The sequence below is a fragment of the Ammospiza caudacuta genome, chromosome 21 (assembly GCF_027887145.1).
Source record: "Ammospiza caudacuta isolate bAmmCau1 chromosome 21, bAmmCau1.pri, whole genome shotgun sequence".
Lineage (NCBI taxonomy): Eukaryota > Metazoa > Chordata > Aves > Passeriformes > Passerellidae > Ammospiza > Ammospiza caudacuta.
Window position 1 is genome coordinate 6,386,607 of NC_080613.1, and position 17,752 is coordinate 6,404,358.

At 40.2% G+C, this 17,752-nt stretch overlaps 1 protein-coding gene across 1 annotated transcript in view; it reads left to right on the forward strand.

The window, feature by feature from the left end:
- Positions 1-17,752, forward strand: part of CDK5RAP2 (CDK5 regulatory subunit associated protein 2) — a 71,465-nt gene that overhangs the window by 33,856 nt on the left and 19,857 nt on the right. Inside the window, exons 19-27 of the mRNA XM_058818104.1 lie at positions 1,768-1,863; positions 2,425-2,472; positions 3,085-3,269; positions 5,325-5,787; positions 8,431-8,695; positions 10,129-10,245; positions 12,410-13,010; positions 14,909-15,141; positions 17,649-17,697. Of these exons, the coding sequence (XP_058674087.1) occupies positions 1,768-1,863; positions 2,425-2,472; positions 3,085-3,269; positions 5,325-5,787; positions 8,431-8,695; positions 10,129-10,245; positions 12,410-13,010; positions 14,909-15,141; positions 17,649-17,697 (2,057 nt within the window). The remainder of the gene's footprint in view (positions 1-1,767; positions 1,864-2,424; positions 2,473-3,084; positions 3,270-5,324; positions 5,788-8,430; positions 8,696-10,128; positions 10,246-12,409; positions 13,011-14,908; positions 15,142-17,648; positions 17,698-17,752) is intronic.

Consider the following 17,752-nt stretch of genomic DNA (forward strand, 5'->3'; position numbering starts at 1 on the left):
TAAACCAAGTACTAGCCTGGGAAAAGCTGATACTAAATAATGCTGACCCATAAAATGTAGTTGAATTGCATGGATAAGTTGCATGTGCAAATAAGTTAATTTTTTATACACAAATGTAGGATTTATCCTGAACCTGCAAAGGAAAGATTTGACCTAAATAGGGTTTTTAAAATAATAGTTAACATTATTGGACTTTTGGCATCCCATGATTACAACAAAAATTATTTTGTAATACATGCATTTGTTATATACCCTAAACCCCTCTGTGTCTTTCACCAGCTTCAAATTGTATTTACTCTGTGTTGTCCTACAGAACCAAGTCAGAGTGAAAATACCAAGATAACCCAAACATGACTTGGAAGTCAGTTTTCCATATAGATTCTAAATGTTAAAGGCAAATATATTAATACTCTGCACCATCCAATTTGTGCCTTTTAAAATTCATACCTGAAACTATGAGCCTTGCTTATACTGCAAGGGGTTGGGAGATGAAAGGGATTTTCTCATTAATTTAGTATATATATGTATATTTTTATATACAGATACATATATGTATGTATATAAAATATACATAGATATGTGTATATGTATATATTTTTATATGGATATATGTATATTTTGTAATCTATATATATGTATTTATATATGCATACATTCAGTGCATACTCAATTAAAAACTGAAAATCAAACCACACACATCCATTTAATTCCCAGTGTTCTGAGGAAGCAGAACTGTGTCCCACACAGGTTGGGATCCTCTGTGCCAGGGCTGTGTCCTGCCCATGGATTGGGCATAATTAGAGTTTCCAGAGGTGCCACAGAGATGCTCCAAGGGCTGGAGCCCCTGTGGAGCCAGGCTGGGACACCTGGGGGTGTTCCCCTGGAGAGGAGAAGCTCCAGGGAGAGCTCAGAGCCCCTTCCAGGGCCTAAAGGGGCTCCAGGAGAGCTGGAGAGGGACTGGGGACAAGGGATGGAGGGACAGGACACAGGGAATGGCCTTAAGATGGAGTGCAGGCTTAGTTGGAGTATTAGGAAGAAATTCTTCCCTGGGAGGGTGCCCAGAGAAGCCTCTGGATCCCTGGGAGTGCTCAACAGCATCCAAAGGGGTTCTGCTCCTGCTCTCAGTGATGCTGATATCAGGGATTTGGGTGCTGCTCCTCAAAAAGCTGAATCCTCCTCCTCCTCTCTGCTCAGGCTGTGAGATGGGTTCTGTGGGGAACAGGGACTAAATGATTTGGCAGCATTTGCTGCAAATGGGCAAATTCAGGCATAGACACAGCAGATTGTAACCTTCAGTGGCACAGTAAATCTTTCTAGTGTACAGCAAGCCACATGTGCTTAGTTTTAAAAGCATCTATTTCTTGGATGCTGGAGAAGAGCCTAAATTGTGTAGCAAATAAAAATAAATTCTGGAAATTGGAAAATAAAACAGGCAGAATGGGGACACGACTGAGGATGCAGAGCTCCTTTGCCATGAGAGGTTAAATGGTTTTTATATTTTCTATAAATTCTGAGGAGGAAGGGTTAAATAAAAATGAAGGAATATATAAGATGAAGTTTCACTTTATTTCATATGAGTAATTCCTGGGGTTTATATTAATTTTCTTTGATCTTGTTGAAGGAATCTAATTCAGTGTTTGTTACTTTGTATTACAGGCTTTTTTATTTTTCTTTTTAAACATATCACTGACTTATTTATGCACGTTTCATATCACAGTATTTTTTTTTTTTGTGCTATATTTTCACATCATTCCATACTTTGTGTAGTGTCTTGGAACACCAGAGAAGCCTGTGATGCAGCCTGAAGATGGTGACAATGACAAGAAGGTGCAGAACAGTCAGTTTTGTGAGAGGGTCAGTCAGGTAGGAGCATTTTGGGACAGTGCTGTCTTCTCTGCATGCCTTTAAAATGTCTTCATTCTCTCAGAGCATGAAGTATTTTGCAAACAAAACATACTTTTCTTGGTTTCTGATTTAATTTCAACTAATTGTTATCTTCTGGAAGCTTTTTTCCTGTATTTCTGGGCTGGTTTTGCATTCAAGATTGCTTTCATTGTTTTCTGCTTGAGTACTCATAGTCACCCTGAATGGGGATAACAGAGTCCCTTGAAATTGTGTTCCTTTACATCCACTCTGGTTGATCTCCTGCCTCCATTGCAGGCAGGCCTGGAGTACAAATTGTGTGAGATTCACTTGCTGTGATTGAGGCAAAAATCCTGTAGATCTTTAGGGTTGAAATGCTTGATAACGTGGTAAATGGTAAACTGCATTTTATACAACCAGGAATCTGCTGGCCTCTCAATCTAATCAATGTGAGATAAAGCATCATGCAATCATAAAATAACTCAGGTTGCAGACTGGTTTGTAATGTTGAAGGAGGATGATATTTTCCCCTATGAATTCTGTAATTTCTCTGTTTACCAGGTATGCCTTCAAGTATCTTTGGATTTTCCTTGTGAGGTGGATAAACAGGTAAGTGATGTATTCTAAAACTCTTTTGGCTCTTGTTGCTGATGGGAATTGTGCCCAGATGGGCCCAGATTGAGTTCTCATGTCATTGCTGCAGATTTTGATTGTTTAATTGGGGTTTGAATGGCTGTGGAGATCCCAGGTAGAAATCTCTTGGAATTTATATAACACATCCATGCTGTTTTATACAGAAAGTTGGCAGCTTGTAAATGCTTCCAAGTTTTGTCCTGTCCCAGCCATCAGGGCTTGAATCTGGAGATCCCAGGACAGAATCTGCACTGTAAATACAAATGATTCAAAGCTGAGCTAATAAAATTGTTAGCTGCAGTCTGCAGGCAACATTCCAGAAGTTTCATACCTCTTGTTAGATAAAGACCTTCAGGGAAATCTTCTCACTCCTTACTAAACAACTGATCCCTATGAATTAATCATATGAAATAGATGTTAATTAGTTTTTCTATTAATAAATAGTCAGCAAAATGTCTGTGGGTGCTTCTTAATGTAGATAAAGAGCATCAGGAATTACAGAACCTGATTACAGAAAGATTACAGCCCTGAATTTAATAGAACATTACATACCTGTGTAAGAAGACAATGTTTGCAATTTTTTAACAGATAACTCCATCAGGCTATTCAGAGAGTTTCTGCAAAGACAGACATTATAGGAGTCCAATTAAGCCTCAATTTGAGCATGGTACAACTGACAAACACTTGAGAACAGGAATGAGTGAACATGAAACAGGAGAGAAGTTGCTCACATCTCCTCTAAGAGAAAATAGAACATCTGTGCTGGAATCTACGTGAGTATGAGGGATATGCACTGCTTTTGACAGTATTTCTATTTGAGAGGAGAATAAGGTAATTTTGCTAAAGTGAATTTAGATAATGGCACTGTCTAATTTACCTGAGAGATTGGCAAGGCACCTTCAGAGCCATTTTAGTCTATCATGCAATTAAGTAATTAGGAAACATACTATCAGTAGAAATCCTTAAAAAAAAATCCATGGCAAGAAAGAAACTCTGCAAAGTTACTGATCCAGGGAGCTTTAGTGCAAGGACTGATTGTTTCCAGGGTGAGGTCTAACAGAGTCAAAGGGCTTAGTTGACAGTAGCTGCTATTTTTCTTGAAAAAACCCAAAATATCTGAGAGCACAGGCCAGTGAAGAGTGGTGTGGTGGAAGGGACAATACTACTGTAAAAACAGTGTGTAAAAGGATCTAAGGATGGAGGAATTGGAGTTGGTTTTACAAGGATCATTTTGAATGGATGGTGCTGCACACCTGGGCTGCCTGGACAGGGCTTTGCTGCTCTCAGTTTGGGGAGTTGGGGCCCTGTCCTGCACTTGACTAAAGGGTTATTCCATGTGTAGGACTGGCTGAGCTATGTTCTCAGTTCTTGGGTAATTTTTTTATGTAGGAGAAAACACTTGAGGACCTAAATCTATATAAGCCCTACTGGCACCAGTGGAATTCAAGAGTGTATGTGTGTGTTACATTGGGATTTGATCAATTCCCAGCTGAAATGCTCATTTCCATAGGAACTGGGCAATGCCAAGCAGAGAAAACCACGCACTGATTTACCCCAGTTTCATACTCACACCATTTAATCTCCTGGTTGAGCACTGAGTTATAGTTTGCTGTAGCTCATTCTCATGTTCCTTTCCTTGTCCTGTAGCTCCTTTTCCTTCTCTAGTTGCTTTCCTGGTTTCTGGACTGACTATGTGCAGAATTCTGTGACTTTCCCAGTGCTGGGAGCAGAATTTCCAGTGGAGTTACACAAGTCAGACCCTGATTTCTGTGTTCACCATGCTGCACTTGGCTGCACTCAGGCAATTCTGTACTTTCACATTACTATTTAAAACTCTCCCAACAGGCATAAATTGTCTTAGTTGTCACAGGAGTAGTTAGTGGTGAATGAGGAGATACTACTCCCTTAGAAATGAAGAGAAAACATTGTTTATTTGTTATCTTTACTTAAAAGTTGGCTAATGAGTAATTCTAGCACCGTCATCTTTACCACTCTAGTGTGTAATTTTTCCTGTGTTCAAGTATAAATGACCAGGCTGATGGGTGATGAGCCTGTGCTTTGCACAGCTGAATTCTCACTAATGCCATTAGATGCCAGAGGAAGCCATAAAAAGCCTAGTTAGCTTCTACCATTTCAAATGCTAAATGATACAAATGCAGTTGTTTAAAACTCTGGTTTATATGTTTAATGGCACAAACAGCTCTCTATTGGACACATGAAATTGTCTCTAGAATTTCAGAGCTTGCTTGTGCTTTAAATGCCTCTTATTTGGCTTCAGTTTCTCTTAAAACATTGCTGTTCATGAGCTTCTAGTTATCCATGGGGCAGTTTGGTGTCTGTAATGAGATGGTTTTGTAGGCTTTTTGGCTGATTTCTCACTTTTCATCTTCCCTGTTCCATTAGAAATTCATGGAGGAGTAGATTTGCACACAAAATCAACATCAGGGCCAGGAGTTACACTTTGATGGTCCTTGTGGGTTCTTTCCAACTTGGGCTAATCTATGATTATATGGTCTAGAGCCTGGTGTGCTGTTGGTATAAATTAACTTTTGAGGTAGAGAGTAAACTTTTTGAAATTCCATTCGTATTTCTTATATTTCTGTGTTAAATAGGAAAAAAGCCATCATGAGGCAATTTATGATAAAATTCATGTTGTGAAAAGGTTCCAAAAACTCTGTTAGTGAGTAATTCATTAGTGAGTAAAAACAGAACCTCCTGGGAATTTCAGATATGTCACAACACAGCAGAAGGGTTTCTTGGAAGGTATTTTTGTTTGCTTAAATAGAAATCTAAATTCATGTCTTTTCTCTCCTCTTTCCTGAGTGTAGCAGACAAGAACAAATGAAAATTGTAAATGAACTGTTAGATCATCTGAACACGACAGAGGAAGAATGTTCAAGTGAAGATATAGAGAAAAAGAATGAAAAAGATCTTAGGCAAATGATTATTCAACTAAGAGCTCAACTCAAACATTTCAAGCAGGTCACTAAATTCTTAAAGCAGCGAGCAGAATTGAAATCAGCTTTTGATGGGGAGGAGAAGCTTTATCCAGATGCAGTGCCACAGATTAATAAGGCGAGTGAGTTGTTGAAAGTGGAATTGAAAGATGCAGCTATGCAAACAATGACTTTAGAGAGTAATGTCATGAGATTCAAACATGAAGGCAAAAAAGGAGCCTCAGAAGAAAAGTCAAAATATTCAAGATTAAATGCAGAAGCAGAACATCAGCAAGAAAATGTGTATAAGAAGGGTGAACAGCATGAAAGACTTTCTTTTACTAGAACAAATGAAGTAAGTTTATTCTCTTTTTTGTACTCAGGGAATAGATGTATAAAAAGTGAAAAATATGTTTCATTTCTAATATTAAATCTTGCTTTTGTATGATTTTTAATATTAGGAAAAGAGATGTAAGCCAAATATATTTTAGATAATTGTTCTTAACATTCAGAGCTTTTCATCTCCTACTTCAGCATGCTTTAGAACGTTAATTAATTGAATTTCAACTCTCCCTGGGACCACACACTCGTAAATATTACAGCTTTTGGAAAAAGAGAGTCTCTGTTTCTTGTTCATAATGTACACAACTAGAGCACTTGGAACTGATGAAGTCTAAATGGCAAAAGTGTTCTAGAAAATTCCAGATTTGCATCACATCTGGGAGCAGGCTGTGGAGGGGTCAGTGGGACACTTCCACAAACTCAAATCTCAATTTTAGGGCTTTATTAACATCCTATCATTATGTCTTGCTTCCTGAGAAGTGTGGCCAGGGGTGCCCTGTGGCATGGGGACAGTTTGCTGTGTTCGCTGGGACTGAGTGCACAGGGGCTGTTGTGGGAGTGCAGGCTGGCTGTGCTGGGGCCAGACGAGTTTTGAAGCTTCTGTCTGCAGGCAGACTGTGATCCCAAACAAAGAGGTGGGAAAACAGTGTCTGCTAAAGAGTTCTGTGTATTGTTTCAGCAGCAGTGGTAGAAGTGAAGTTGAAAACTCTTTGAAGATCTTGGCTCCTGCAGAGCAGACAAAGGGGGGAGCGTTGCTTTTGATTTTGTGCACTGCTAACAGGGAATGTTGTAGCACCTTCTGCAAAGAGTGGTTTCCATAACTTTAAGAGGTTTCTGAGACGTAGCAATTAGGAGTGGCTCGTTTTTATTCTGGCTTGTTCCTCTTGGGTTCATTTTGCTGAAGGAAGGGGCTTGTAAATGAAGGGATGTTGATAAGGCTTTGTTCTGGGCATGAAGTGACAGTACAAGGGGGAATGGCCTGAAGGTGAAGGAGAGCAGGATACTGAGATATTGAAGATGGGATATTAGGAAAAAATTCTTCCCCAGAGAAGCTGTGGCTGCCCCTGGATCCCTGGCAGTGCCCAAGGCCAGGTTGGATGGGGCTTGGAGCAGCCTGGGACAGTGGAAGGTGTCCCTGCCATGGGAATGAGGTGACCTTTAATGTCCCTTCCAACCCAAACCATTCCATTATTTTATGATTCTTTCTGCAATTTTTTTTTCTTTTTCAAGTTCCTGTTTCCCCTGAGTTTCAGTTTGCTGTTCTTATTTACCATTTTCCAGATTCCTCTCTGGTTTAATCAGTGGCACCCTCAATGCAGCCCTTGAATGAATTGTTTTAAAAGCTTTCTTGTTTGGACTAATGCACTGTATCTTTAGCTTTGGAATGGCTTTTATAAATAATTTGATGTAGCCAGCTGAAGTGGCCTTTGGGTAATCTGGGTGACAAATGTGTCTGTGCCACAGCCCTGAGACAGCTGGAAATGGTTTGGTGTTATTAAAGCAGTTTAGTTAGCTGGAAGTTCTGGATTTATTTTGCAGCCTGTGAAGGATACTGTTCTCATATATGTACAAAAGGAATTGAGGGTGGCATTTGGAAAATGGAACTTGCTTTTTATGATTTTAAATTGTGTAAAGACTGTAATTGCTGAGAAGCGAATGTGGAAAGGTATTTCAGAATACATTGGGTGGTGAAAGAAATTAGGGGACTTAACAGCACTGGTGGAGCAAATGAACAGCAAAATTATAAACTAAATCTATCTGAACATGCCATTATTGGTTTTTATTATTATTACACACAATTCCATAACTCTCATCAACACATGGCATGCTTTTATCTTTTTGGAGACAGCACTAGTTTATGCTGCGGGGTTTAAACAAGGAACATTTATTTTATGCAGAGTCTTCCAAAGGTGAGAGGCTAAAATGTAGTGACTTAAGAAATGCAGCTTCCCCCAGCTCCAGTGAGGGAATGTCTGTTACAGCAGGAAATGGGAATCCTTCAGAAGCAATTTATAGAGTGGATGGGTGAAGAAAATGGTTTTGTTCATAAAGGATTTCTCTGTGGCAGAATAAATGTCCTCTGGCTGATGCAAAGTTATGCTGATTTTCTCAAAGCTGTGGAAGTAGGACATGTTGGGTGGAGCCTAAAGGAAGAAAGGAAAATAAGCTTAGGAGTTGTTGAAAAATGAGGAGGATCCTCAAATTTTAAAAAAAGGTTTTAAGGGAAGAAGTTGCTGGGCTGGCAGACATTTATGATATAATGACAGTGGGAAGCAGCAGTTAGAGGGGTCAGTTTGGGTGAGAAACTCTTTTCCTCAGGCAGCCACAAATCCAGAGCTAATTGATACACCTGGTGGTTAAAGCCTTTGGTGGGCACTGCTGGATTTGCTGTCCTGCTTCAGGAGCTGGAAAGTTACAGATGCATGAACAGCTGGGACTTACAGAAAATTCTACCGCAGAAATGGGTGTTTTGCCTCTCTGAATGTGTATTTCTCATGTAGCCAAGGGTATTGCAATTTTATTTTCAAAACTAATGTGACAGCTGCCTGATTTTACAGGAGAATTTTTATTTTTCCTGGCCTGTTTGTTTATACTTCCTACACTTGGCGGTTACACACAAATCACTAACTCCCCATTTTCTTCCTGCCTTTTTCAGGCTGGCTCTGCTTCCTTGCCCAAGAAGTCCAGGCTGCCTGTGCTTGTGAGATCCTGCAGGGCATTAGGAAATGTCCCCTTGAACTCCTGGCTGCACAAATCAGCTCCAGAAGCACAAAATCCTTCCAGGGCACCTCCTGAAGGTCTGAGAGCCTGTGAAACACAAACCAAACCTTTTCAGGAACAGCCTAATGGAGAATTACTGCATGAGTCTGGAGCTGGAAACCTTCCAGGGGAGCCTGCACAGGGAAACACATCAGGGAGAGGTAAAAAAAGAACAAATCTGGTGACTCTGGCCCTGCATGGAGTAGGACCTGGAGTATATTGTAGTATATAAAGATGATCTGCATTTACTTTCTCTTGCAGCAGAAAGTAAATGCAGATCATCTTTATATACTACAATACTGCTTAATCTTGCAAGTTTCTTGAGTAGACAAATATGTGTAAACCTTGAAAAAACACCTTTTTTTCTGTTTGCCATTAAGATGTAAACCAGATTTTTGTGGGACAGAAAGTGCTGTGTACATATGTAAGGTCTGTAATAAATGGCAGAACACAGGGTGTTACATGTGCACACATATATCAATGTTTGGGTAAATTAAAAATTCCCTTCATAAGATGCCAAATTTAATGAAAACTGCCTGTAATGGAGACAAGAGAGTATAAAAATCCTGATTTTGTTTATGCTGGATAATTAAACTTTTCCAATATTCCACTGATCAGTCAAGTCAGCTGTGTCTGTTCCCACTGTGGCTAGGTTAATTTAAACTCAGTTGTTGACGAAGTACTGGGATCAGCAAAGTATGACAAATTGTAAGACAGAGCAATGGGTATTAGATAAAGCTTTGGGGTGGTTGAAAAATAAAAATAAACTTAGCAGTTGGATTAAAAACTGAGCAGGGGTGTGAAGGATAGGTAAGGGAGAGGAAATATAAAAATAAGACTCAGACAAGTTGTGAGTGAGCCACTGTCAGACCCAGAGGCTGCAGAGAGTCCTGTTAAATATAACATTGTTGTGGTAAGGCACAGATATGCTACAATTTGTTATAAATACTTTGGGAGATGGGGCTGGAGCAATTAATTCAGGTAGGTGCAAAACCCATGGAGAATCCTGAAGGGCAGGGCTTTGAATTAGATCCTGAAGGAGTCAGGAGCTGCAGAGCTGCTGTGATTTCCTCTCCTCTCTGCTTTCTTCCCTTGTGTAACAGCTGTGCTGCACACTTGCTGATTGTGAGACTTGCTGCAGTGATTGCAGCAGATTGCTTTGTGATCAATGCTCACACTGGAGAAACTTCTAAGCCTTTTCTCTGAGCTGAACATAAAACATTTAAAAATGCACTAGAGATTGATTTACTGTTCCATTACAAAGGAGACCTACAAATGTTTGTCTTCATTTGTTAGTGGGAGCCTTTGCAATGAATTCTGAGTGGTTGCCCTTATAATTAGTTCAATTATTTAAAGATACTCATATTGTCAGTAAAGATTTTCCTGTTCCAAACTGTCAGAGAACCAGGTTTGTGTTTATGAGATGTGAGGGTTTTTTTACTTTTTTTGATTTTATTTATTGATTTGGTTGGTTGGTTTTGATTTGGTTATTTTTAAACTATTCCCACTTAATTTTTTTTTCAGTCTCTTACTGATTTCTCTTTTACCTTTTCCCACTGTTGTCTCCATTTTCTCTTTAACCTTTCCCCTCCAGTTGTCTCATTGCCCAAACTGGATAATACTGAGACCCAGGTGGAGTTCCATGATGTTGATCCAGGTACAGAGGACAAGAAGGAAAATGTGAAGGACAAAAATCAGCAAAACTATCAAGGTAGAGCATTTATATGGTACAGAATTTAGAAAAAAAAAGGAAATTTAAAAGCTTCAATTTCTTCTGAGTGGTACAAAATTGTAAACTGCTTCAGGTAATCATCTCCCTTGCTGTTATTTGTGGATTTTAAATCTGGTTTTCTTAGCTGCCATGGATTAATTGCTCCAAGAATCCAAGTTGGTCTTTCAGGGTTGTGCTTTCAGAAGGGCCACAGGGATTTATGAGTCTGGTTTCCAGTAAAAATAATGAGTTGTATGCCTGACTCTGATCTCTGTTGCTAATGACCTCACTTCTGAACTCCTCTCTGAATTAAATGTTTGTTACTGCTTCTCCATCTAGTTCTGAACTATTGGAATGAAGCAACTGAGTGATAGAATTTTGCTTATCTGAATTATTTGAAGGCATTCGAGTAGGCTGAAGCCTAATGGAATCATTTAATGAAAATGTAAATAGACTTAGTGCTGTGTGTTTCACGTTTGTGCATCATCCATTAGTCTTTTTGGGAGGGCTTGAGTAACCTGGATAGCACTGGAGAGTGCAGAGGATTTGGCCAATTCTGTAATCCTTTGGTGTGCAGGGTCCCGCTCAGTGCACCCTGTGGGGGTGTGGACACAGGGAGCTCATTAGTTCTCCTCTTTAATTAGAGGGCACTCTTGCATTATAAACCATAGCCAGTGCTCTGATCTGGAATATCTTTGTTAGCATCTGGTTTTATTTTCTCTGTTTGTTCCCTGGAGTGATGCATGGAGTCAGGGTTTCAGAGTTTGACTTCTCCTGGTGTTGGGGATTTTTGCCATCTGTGTTACTGCAGCAGAAGTTCATGAATGCAGTGTTGCACTCCCTCCTTGAACCCTCCAGAATCCATACACAGGCACTTTCCTGGAAACACTCCTTTCCTTTGGAGTGCCACACAAAATGAGTAGAGTGCAGCAAACATCCTCCGAAATGGTTTTCAGATTTTCAAATCAGAAAATTTTCAAATCAGAAAATGCTTGGGGTTGGAAGGACTTTAAATCTCATCCCATCCCACCCCTGCCATGGCAGGGACACCTCTCACTGTCCCAGGCTGTTCCCAGCCCAACCTGGCCTTGAACATCCCAGGGATGAGGCAGCCACAGCTGCTCTGGGCACTGCTGATATCCCACAATCACAGCTTCATTTTATTCCAGCTTTTATATAATATTTATTTTTATTCTCCTGGTCTTGGGCTTTCATACAGAGCTGCTCCCCCTGAGTTTTTGTAGTGATTTACAGCTTGAACCTGGACATTGAAATTCTCCATGGAAACCAATCTGAAAGTATTGCAACCTGTCTGAAAGATCAATGAATTGGCTCCCAAAAGGGAAGTTCTAATTCAAATGATCTTTTGCAGAACTAATAGAAGGGGAAAATTTAATTTACTGGTAACTAGAAAATAATCATTTTGCTGGCTACTTACACCTACAGCCCTCAACATGCACAGAACTCTAAACATGGATCTTCTGTAGGAATTTATGGCTTTTACTGGGCTGAATCTGAGGTGATTGCATTACTTATGGATGGCAAAGTCACCTGAGGGAATGTGATGTTCATATCAAATGTAAAACCTTTAATACCAAACCCTTTAGTGGGGTTTGTTTAGAAGACCTTTTAAAAAGAAGTTATTATAGCTTCCTTTTCAAATCTGACTATTTTGTTGATAGTCTTTTTAAAATTCCACTGACTTTATGCTCCAATTGATTTTGTATAGATTTTTGAAGTGAGGAGAAGAAGAATATTTAATTAGAAGCTTTAGGAGGTACCATGTGAAATCAGAGTCTCCTTTGCCTCATGTTTGAGGTTATAATTTTTTGTGGCTGGAAAGGTCTGGGCTTGATCAGTGCCTGATTCAGGAGAGCATATGGCAAAAGAAATTTTCCAGCATTTGGGAAGAGAAAGTTAGTTGTATTTTGAGTATTGCTTATTTGAAAGGTAATAAAGGTTTTGAAGTACTTGATGTGCAAATTGAATTAATGAAAAATCATTAAGAGAGGTCAAAAGTCCCAAACTAATAATGTATAGCTTGTAATTACCTACATTTTGATTCTGCTGTTATAGAATTGAAATAATTCATCCTAGTGCTGTTAAGAACAGAATGTCAGATAAAGAAATGCTAATATTCACAGACAAGCCTCCTGTTTTTCAGAAATGCAAAATCATCATAGCATTAGCAGTGGGAATATCCAGAGTTCATTAAAAGAGGTGGATGAAGAGTTTTATCCCATGGGACACGAGGACACTGACTCAGCCCCTGCATTTTCAGACTCCAGGTGTCTGTGTGCTCACCAAGGGAGTGGAGCAAGGACTGATGAACTCCAGGGCTGTGGAGCCACAGAGGACATAGAAGAATTGAAACAAAGAGTTAAGAATATGCAGTCTGAGCTTGAAAAGTACAAAATGTTCCTGCTGCAGCTGCAGGGCTCTGAGCAGCTCTGCTTCAGTGCTGTTTCCAGTGGGGCTATGAGGGATGCAGCCCTGCCTGGGGAAGGGTTTGTCACACAAATACAAGGTACAGCCATGGAAGGAGTCCAGACATCCTCTGGTGTCCCTCAGCTGGATTTGGATGAGATCCACACCAAAACCAGTGATTCTGAGTCTCTGCAAGCACCTGATATGTGGGCGGCACAAAACCTTAAGGAGCTGCTGTTGGCCAATGAGGCAGAAGTTGACAAAGAGCAAGTTGTGAATGTGCATCTTGATGAAATGTATCCTCTTGAGAGCAGTCTGAGAGCGACATCACCATCCAAGTGAGTAAAACTGCTCCTCTTTGAGGTTCCCTTTTGTAAACAGCCATACCAAATAGCATAGCAAGGTGAGATGAGGATAATTTTATTCACAAGTGTTGTTACAGTAAGGGCTAAATTTCACTAACATTAGCATAAGGGAACTGAAATGTTTTTTAAAAGACCCTTCAGTACAAAACTGATAAATCTGTGCCATCATCTGTGCCAGGTACATCTGTGTCTCCCACACCTCAGGCCCAGAACTCTCTTTGCTGTGAGAGATCCTCTCTGGAGCTCAGATCTCAGTTACCTGTGGGACAGGCTCACCTCTCTCAGAGCACCACAGTCTGCAGCACTCAGGGTATTTTCAGGTGCCAAATGTAGGAAAATGGAACACCTCATTTAAGACAGAAATGCTTTTGTGGGCAATGGGCTGGCAGATTGGTGCTGGCCCTTCTGTTTGAGTGCCCAGACTTGATGTGTAAACATAAGATGTTCACGCTCTAGTTCCAATTTATTTTGCAGTTGAGGGCTGTAATGCCTTCCTGTGAAGGATGTGAGAGGAGATAAATATAGAATTAATGAATGAAATTTTATAGCATAAGCTCATAAGCTGGAAAATCATTTATGGGAGACTGAAAAGAATCAGTCTTGGATTTTGTTTGAGACTTGGGGCAGCATTTTGGCTGCATATGTACAAATTGCAAACATGCAGTGGGGGATCATAAGAGTGAGCCTTTTTTAACATCCACCCTCCTTTTCTCCCTTTTAAATATTGTTATTGTGCTGAGGGCCTGTGGAATACAGGAAATTGTAACAAGGAAAGGCATTCAGCCTTGTGCCTGTCTTCCAAATGCTTGAGTGGAAATATTTGAGGACAGTGAAGAACCACCAGCATGGACTGTTGTGTGTGTCTGAGGCTCACTGGTGGAAAATACAGTGGTGTTACAGAGTCCATAGGCATTTACATCCCTTAAAAATATATCTCATCCATTTTACAAAGAAAGATCCAGCTGTGAATTAAGGGATGAGACCCTGTGGATCACTGTGAGGATTTTATGGCCACTGTCTAGGACAGTGTCATGAGTCACAAATGACAGACCCCAAAATGAGTTATGCATCTCTTCCTATACAAATGACAGTAAAAATGCTGTAACAACCCACATCACCATAGATTTTGTTTGATTCCCTGCATCTTTTAACATCTCTCCTTTTTTCCCTGCTAATGGATGATTCTGGAGAAAGAATTCTGCCTGTGGTACAGACAATGGCAGTACAAAGGGGATGCCTACATTTGCAAGTGTAAATTCAATAAATAAATTCAGCTGATCTGAGTTGAAATTTATATCCTGGCTTGTGGAGTACAGGAGTTTGGGCACCACAGTGGTTGTCATTGTTTCTTGCAATACACATGCAGAGATATGGAGAATTTTCAGACTGGGTGAAACCATCAGTTCAGAAAGTCCAATACCTGTTTTGTCAGGAAATAGTTTCAGAGAAGGGACAGTTGTCTGCTTCCATAGGGAGTTAAGAAAACCACAGAACACCAAACAAAAAAAAGTTCCCAACCAATCAGGAAAAATATGTGTATTCTTGAAAACAATTTACATGTATTCATTCTTAATTAGTTTAATTGGCACCTCTGGTGCCATCCATGTTCTTTCCAAGCAGGCCATCAAGTCATCCCATTAGTCTTGGCCCATTTTATAAATGATGCAGTTAAGTGAAGGAGAATAATCTCTAAATACCAAACTCAACAAGCAAAGACAATACATCTCTCATTGTGGCTGTTAAAAGCATTTTAAAACCAAATTAAACCACATAAAATTATAGTTTAGGAATATAAGCTTAATTCCCATTTTATTTATATTTAAATGTCATTTATGGCCAGGAAGGCTTTACAGCTAATTTCATTTTTTCAGATATGACTCGTTGGTTCACTCCCAAGTTCGGGAGCTGAGCTTCCAATGCCAGCAGATCAAGGAGATCCGTTGTGGCTGTGCCACCTACCACCAGCACCTCAGCAGCCTGGTGAAGGCCTTTGAGGAGCTCCTGCAGGCCAGTGATGTGGATTATGATCTTGCTGAAGGCTTCCGTGAGCAGCTGAACCAAAGTGTGCTGCAGTTTGAGAAACTGGAGATGAAATTCCTCTATGGTGAGCAGCAGTGTTTGTGCTTCTTGTCAGATCCATGAACGCCCTGGAAATGGGATTTTATTTGGTTGTTGGTGAAAGGAAGCTTTCCTTGCTGTTGGTTGCTTTAGGATGGGTTATGGGGAGGACTGTCGTGGAAGGTAAGATTTTTATGATGCACAAAGAATCAGAGAATTGGAAGGGACCTCTGGAGATCATCTGTGATGGTGTTTGCAGAGGTCTTGGGATGAGGGAAGAGACGAGAATGTTGACTCCACGTTTCAGAAGGCTTGATTTATTATTTTATGATATATATTATATTAAAACTGTACTAAAAGAATAGAAGAAAGGATTTCATCAGAAGGCTAGCTAAGAATAGGAAAAGAATGAATAACAAAGGTTTGTGACTGACTGAGACAGTCCGGACAGCTGGGCTGTGATTGACCATTAATTAGAAACAACCACATGAGCCAATCACAGATGCACCTGTTGCATTCCACAGCAGCAGATAATCAATGTTTGCATTTTGTTCCTGAGGCCTCCCAGCTTCTCAGGAGGAAAAATTCTAAGGAAAGGATTTTTTATAGAATGTGTCTGTGACAATCATCCAGTCCAAGTCCATGACAAGGTGGAGTCACCTGGAGCAGGTGCCACAGGAACATGTCCAGATGGGTGTGGAATATCTGCAGAGAAGGAGACTCCACACCTGTTCCACCCTCAATGTAAAGAAGCTCTTCCTCATGTTTAGGTGGAACTTCTTGTGTTTTACTTTATGGCCATTGCTCCTTGACTGGGTTTTGCTTTTGTAGCTGTACTCTTTATTGACACTTGCTGTTTGGGGTCATCTCCACACAAGCATATTTTAACTGTCAAAAAAAATAGTAGTTATATAAAAGTTTTGTTACACATAGCTTCAGGGTTTCCTGTTTCAGGGAACAGCCCAGCTGACTGTTGAAGACACCTGGGGACATGAGTTAGTGACGTGACATGACAGGACATGAGCCTGGCAGAGCTGGGGTAACAGCTGAACTCAATGATCTAAGATGTCTTCTCCAACCTAAATTATTCCATGATTTTCCTAAGGGATCTGCATCTTGCTGCCTGCTAGTCTGGCTGGTGGAGAAATGTACACTGCCTTTCATAAGAGAGCTAAAATACAACCATGTTTTGGAAAATGAGCATCACAATTGACATTTGGCCCTAGAAGGAAGAGTATAACCTGCATACTGCCTTCAGTCTGTAGTTTGGAGAAAGTTAGCAGGAAGGGGATGGAGAAGGGATGCTGTTGTGAGGAACAGCAAGCCAGATCTTTTCCTGGTGTCACAAGTGCTGCTCTTGCTGACCCAAACAGCCAGCAGTCCTTCACAGATCTCAGCTGCAGGAGCAAAACACCTGAGGTGCCTGAGATGGGGACTGACCCTCCCATCCCCCTGGAGCTGCCTCTGCTCAGCCCCATTTGGGGCCCAGCCACAGCATGCTCTGTGTTCTGCCTTTCATGCACATCATGGCAGGATGTTGCAGTTTTGATTGCTCATATAAAGCAGCTGTGTGTGAGAAAAAGGTATTACAGCCTTGTGTCATGGCAGGGTAATAAAAGATTGAGTGTATTCAACGATTTCGGTGGCTACAGAATTTCCTTGCATTGCAAATGAGAAGACTGTAGTGAATAAACATTAAATGCCTTTAAACCAACAGATGGTATCCTATATACTATGAAAAGTCACTGACAACTGAGACAATTCAATATATCTAACACAATGGTGCTGCATTGAATCACACATTAAAGTAAAATGATGTTTGTAGGGTTGTAAAGAACATCCAGTGTACTAAGAATTGACTGTAAAGAAGAAGCATGAGCAGCTGTCTGTCTCTGCATTTCCATCCTGACCTTCAGTTCATTCCCCTGAAATTTCAGCTGTGCAACTCTTCCCTGCCACTTTTGCTTAATTGCACAAAAATTTTAAAATAGGGGGAGCCAAGGTGACACCACCAAGCTCTTATTTCTCTATTCAAATTAGAGTCTGAGTCCAGATCTCTTGCACTGAATTGTGCCTGTGCTCACACACAATTCCACAGAGAATGTTGCAGGCAAAATCCTGTATGTGCTCCTTCATTAAGGATGACTGGTTAGCCTGACTCCAAAACCAGCACAAAAAATCCAAGTGCAATGGAATTTCTTTTATATTAATGTTATTGAAGAAATAACAACATGTGCCTGTAATCCTTTTGCCATGTAGCACGATTATTTCAAATAGGTATGCTAATTAAAACACTAAGGCTGTAAAATCTGGCATCTGTGGTTGGTCCCTGATAATTTTTTTTGTGAGTTCCAGAGCAAAGCTATTGCTTTGTTGCTGGGCTATAAATGGTTTTGGTCATGTACAGCATTTGACACTAATACAAAGTGTGCTAATATCTGTTGAATCCTCTAATCTCATTAATTTAACACTCTGTATTTAAATAGAGTAAGATGGAGGGGGAAAATTGTAATTCTCAGTGTGTGATTTTAATCAGCTGTTTCTGCTTTGCAGGAGAATCAATAGGTACAGAAGTCACTATACTTTATGAATTAGCTCAAAGGTAAGAGTGCAACTGAATGTTTAGCAAAAATATGGTTGTTTCATCAACTGATAAG